Genomic DNA, 5,000 nt, shown 5'->3' with positions numbered 1-5,000 from the left:
TCTATAATAAAACAAGCATATTTAATAATATTTAAGTACATTTTCCATGAATTAAACCCTGAAATATTAAAAGACAAAGATTGAGAATTATTAACTTTGATTTCTAGTTTTTGTGTCTGATGAAAACATTTTGTTGTATTTCTTTGGTTGTCGGTGGAAATATTACAACTTGTGTTTGAAAATATTACAACTTGTGTTTGAAAATATTACAACTTGTGTTTGAAAATATTACAACTCTCTTCCTCTAAATTGTCAAAAGTTTTCTTCTGCGGCCCGAGTACTGCGTCGAGTACAACGTCTGACACGGCAGTATTACTCTGTTAGTACTCTGTTACAGTATTCTGTTATAGTACTCTGTTAGTACTGTTATAGTACTCTGTTAGTACTCTGTTATAGTACTCTGTTAGTACTCTGTTAGTACTCTGTTATAGTACTCTGTTAGTACTGTTATAGGACTCTGTTAGTACTGTTATAGTACTCTGTTAGTACTCTGCTATAGTACTCTGTTAGTACTCTGTTAGTACTCTGTTAGTACTCTGTTACAGTATTCTGCTATAGTACTCTGTTAGTACTGTTATAGTACTCTGTTAGTACTCTGTTAGTACTCTGCTATAGTACTCTGTTAGTACTCTGTTAGTACTCTGCTATAGTACTCTGCTATAGTACTCTGCTATAGTACTCTGTTAGTACTCTGTTAGTACTCTGTTAGTACTCTGCTATAGTACTCTGCTATAGTACTCTGCTATAGTACTCTGTTAGTACTCTGTTAGTACTCTGTTAGTACTCTGCTATAGTACTCTGTTAGTACTCTGTTAGTACTCTGTTAGTACTCTGTTATAGTACTCTGTTAGTACTCTGTTAGTACTCTGTTAGTACTCTGTTAGTACTCTGCTATAGTACTCTGTTAGTACTCTGTTAGTACTCTGTTAGTACTCTGACTTGAGGAATACAGAAGACAGGAATGTGTCGTCGCTTCATGTTCGTTCAGTTTCTCTGTGCTTCATTAACTTTGCATCATTAGTTTTTTTGCTAAATAACAAATAAAGACAAAAAAACAATGCTTAAAAACGAGGAGAGTTTTGTTGTAAACATCAACATCGGGACGAGGAGTCGGACCAGGATGCATAAATATAGTATAAAAATACAATATGGAGAGAATCTGGAGGCGGAGGGATCCGGCGGAGGGATCCGGCTGCGTGAGGCGGTCAGAAGGTCTGGTCGTCGTTGCAGGACTCCGTGCCGTGACCGAAGGCCTCGCAGATGTCGCAGTAGGGCCGGCGGGCGGCCGGGTCTCCGTGGAACGAGCTGTGAGGAACGGCGTCGGGACTCTGCGCCTGCGTGGGACAGTCCTCAAGGTCGTGGAGGTCGAAGCAGTCGCAGATGTCACAGAACAGACGCGGAGCCGCCTTCTTCTCCCGCTGCTTCATCAGCCTGCAGGACGGAGGAGAGTCAGAGAGAGTGGTGTGTGTGTGTGTGTGTGTGTGTACCGTAAAAGTCGGGTTACAAGCCGCTACTACCTTCGGTCAGTGTCCCCGTTAGCTCCACGCTTTAGCCAGCTAGCGCTCCTGCTAGCGCTCCTGCTAGCGCTCCTGCTAGCGCTCCTGCTAGTTCTCCGACAACCACAGAAGGTAGCAGGACCAGCCCCGGCCCAACACCCGACGCGGGCAGCTAGCAGCAGCGCTAGCTTGCTACAGCTGGGACAACCACCGAAGGTAGTAGTGGCTTGTAATACGACTTTTACGGTACTTATATTTGTGTGTGTGTGTGTATGTATATACAGTATGTGTGTGTGTGTGTGTGTGTGTGTGTGTGTGTGTGTGTGTGTGTGTGATACATGTTCCTCCTCTGCAGATTTAGTTTATTTGGACTCGATCCCACAAACAAAGACTCACTGGAGCGCTAAATGTGGATTAATCCGCCTCTGAAAATAGTCCCTGACAGAAACTCAATATCCTGATTGATTGATTGATTGATTGATTGATTGATTGATTGATTGGTAACTGCAGTGATCAGCTGTTTGAGGAAAATGCAACTATATATTTGTGTTTTTAAAGATTCCCATCATAAGTAGGAACCAAACAGCTTTAAATGTCACTCAGCAGGCATTTCATTATCTTTGAACAGGCTAGCCGCTTCCCCCCGTTTCCAGTCTTTATGCTAAGCTAAGCTAACCGTCATCTAGCTAAATGATGATACTCTTCTCATCTATAAATACTTGTTGTATTTACCCAGCATCCCATTCACCAAGCTCACGTTACAATATAAAAACGGTACATTTCCGTTATTCACGCTTCTCACCCGTCCGTGCCGTCGTTGCCGTTGAACTCGGCCACGGCGAGCTTCTTCAGTTTGACCTTCAGCTCCTCGTTCTTGCGCTGCAGGTCCACGATGACGCTGTTCAGGAAGTTGATCTGCCGGAGACGGACGGAGACACAGGTGAGGTCCGGGTGGGCACAGGTGAGGCCGAGGGCGGCGCCGCCTCCTGCCGGTCTTACCTGGCCCTCCGCAAACTCCTTCTCCTCCCGCAGCTGCTGCAGAGCGGCGGCGTCTGAAGAAGAAGGAGAAGAAGAGTTAGAAGAAGAAGAAGAAGAAGAAGAAGAAGAAGAAGAAGAAGAAGAAGAGTTAGAAGAAGAAGAAGAAGAAGAAGGAGAAGAAGAAGAAGAAGAAGAAGGAGAAGGAGAAGAAGAAGAAGAAGGAGAAGAAGAGTTAGAAGAAGGAGAAGAAGAGTTAGAAGAAGAAGAAGGAGAAGGAGAAGAAGAAGAAGAAGAAGAAGAAGAAGAAGAAGAAGAAGGGTTGACAGAAGGAGAGCTGTGATCCTCGTCTCCTCACCTGTGGGCGGAGCCTCTCCGTCTTCTCCCTCCGACGCCCGTCTTCCCATGAGCCTTTGCTCCAGGCTGTGGACGCGGCTCTGCAGCTGCTCTTTGTCTCCCTGCAGCGTCTTGACCACGGAGTTCTCCCCTCGCAGAGCAGAGATCTGAGGAGGAGGAGGAGGAAGAGGAGGAGGAGGAAGAGGAGGAGGGAGAGCAGGAGGAGGAGGGGGAGAGGAGGAAGAGGAGCAGGAGGAGGAGGAGGGGGAGGAAGAGGAGGAGGAGTAGGAAGAGGGGGAGGAGGAGGAGGAAGAGGAGGAGGAAGTGGAGGAGGAAGAGGAGGAGGAAGTGGAGGAGGAAGAGGAGGAGGAGGAGTAGGGAGAGGAGGAGGAAGAGGAGGAGGAAGAAGAGGGGGAGGAGGAGGAGGAGGAGGAGGAAGAGGGATTCAAACAAAGGAGTCAGAAAGACAGACGGGAGTCGTTGACAGAAAGAGGTCAGAGGTCAGAGGTCAGAGCAGCACCTCGGTCCTCAGCCTCTGCAGCTCCTGGTCTCTGTCGGAGGTCTGGACTCCGCTGGAATGCTGGAGGCTCATTTCCCCGTCAGAGGATTCTCTGTGAGGAGAAGAGTCAGAGTGTTTCTCCTTGAGGACGACAGTGAAGCTAATAACATGAATAACTATCTATAAACATGTAGGCCGAGTTATGAAGACTAATCACAATGTGCTGTTTGCTACATCACAGCTGGTGTTATGATCTTTAATTATTATTAGATTAAAGTCCACACACTCTCTAGCTCTAGTCTGCAGACACACACACACACACACACACACACACACACACACACACACACACACACACACACACACACACACACAGCTCACCTGGTCTTCATGGTCTGTCTGCGCTGCTGAAAGGAAACAAACAGAAGTTTAAATAGCAGATAAACCGTCTGAGTTCAGCTCAGCAGGATCAAGCCTCGCTTTGCCAGAACCGATCAGTCAAGTCACTGAAGTAACTAAACTCACAGCAGGAGGAGCTAGAGGCCGTCCTGTACATAATAATAATATATATGTTATAGCAGGAGGAGCTAGAGGCCGTCCCTTACATAATAATAATATATATGTTATAGCAGGAGGAGCTAGAGGCCGTCCCTTACATAATAATAATATATATGTTATAGCAGGAGGAGCTAGAGGCCGTCCTGTACATAATAATAATATATATGTTATAGCAGGAGGAGCTAGAGGCCGTCCTGTACATAATAATAATAGATATGTTATAGCAGGAGGAGCTAGAGGCCGTCCCTTACATAATAATAATATATATGTTATAGCAGGAGGAGCTAGAGGCCGTCCTGTACATAATAATAATAGATATGTTATAGCAGGAGGAGCTAGAGGCCGTCCCTTACATAATAATAATATATATGTTATAGCAGGAGGAGCTAGAGGCCGTCCCTTACATAATAATAATATATATGTTATAGCAGGAGGAGCTAGAGGCCGTCCCTTACATAATAATAATATATATGTTATAGCAGGAGGAGCTAGAGGCCGTCCTGTACATAATAATAATATATATGTTATAGCAGGAGGAGCTAGAGGCCGTCCCTTACATAATAATAATATATATGTTATAGCAGGAGGAGCTAGAGGCCGTCCTGTACATAATAATAATATATATGTTATAGCAGGAGGAGCTAGAGGCCGTCCTGTACATAATAATAATAGATATGTTATAGCAGGAGGAGCTAGAGGCCGTCCCTTACATAATAATAATATATATGTTATAGCAGGAGGAGCTAGAGGCCGTCCTGTACATAATAATAATAGATATGTTATAGCAGGAGGAGCTAGAGGCCGTCCCTTACATAATAATAATATATATGTTATAGCAGGAGGAGCTAGAGGCCGTCCCTTACATAATAATAATATATATGTTATAGCAGGAGGAGCTAGAGGCCGTCCTGTACATAATAATAATATATATGTTATAGCAGGAGGAGCTAGAGGCCGTCCCTTACATAATAATAATATATATGTTATAGCAGGAGGAGCTAGAGGCCGTCCTGTACATAATAATAATATATATGTTATAGCAGGAGGAGCTAGAGGCCGTCCTGTACATAATAATAATATATATGTTATAGCAGGAGGAGCTAGAGGCCGTCCCGTACATAATAATAATAGATATG

General features: G+C 44.5%; 1 protein-coding gene across 1 annotated transcript in view; it reads right to left on the bottom strand.

Moving 5' to 3' along the window:
- Positions 1-947: 947 nt before the first annotated feature.
- clip1b (CAP-GLY domain containing linker protein 1b) overlaps positions 948-5,000 on the bottom strand; it is a 25,526-nt gene continuing 21,473 nt past the window's right edge. Inside the window, exons 16-21 of the mRNA XM_079235506.1 lie at positions 3,688-3,713; positions 3,328-3,418; positions 2,830-2,974; positions 2,496-2,548; positions 2,299-2,411; positions 948-1,431 (exon numbers count right to left, since the gene is read on the bottom strand). Coding sequence (XP_079091632.1) covers positions 1,206-1,431; positions 2,299-2,411; positions 2,496-2,548; positions 2,830-2,974; positions 3,328-3,418; positions 3,688-3,713 — 654 coding nt within the window. The 3' untranslated portion in view covers positions 948-1,205. The remainder of the gene's footprint in view (positions 1,432-2,298; positions 2,412-2,495; positions 2,549-2,829; positions 2,975-3,327; positions 3,419-3,687; positions 3,714-5,000) is intronic.

The sequence above is a fragment of the Taurulus bubalis genome (assembly GCF_910589615.1).
Source record: "Taurulus bubalis genome assembly, chromosome: 19".
Taxonomy (NCBI): Eukaryota; Metazoa; Chordata; class Actinopteri; order Perciformes; family Cottidae; genus Taurulus; species Taurulus bubalis.
This window is presented reverse-complemented; position numbering and strand designations above follow the sequence as displayed.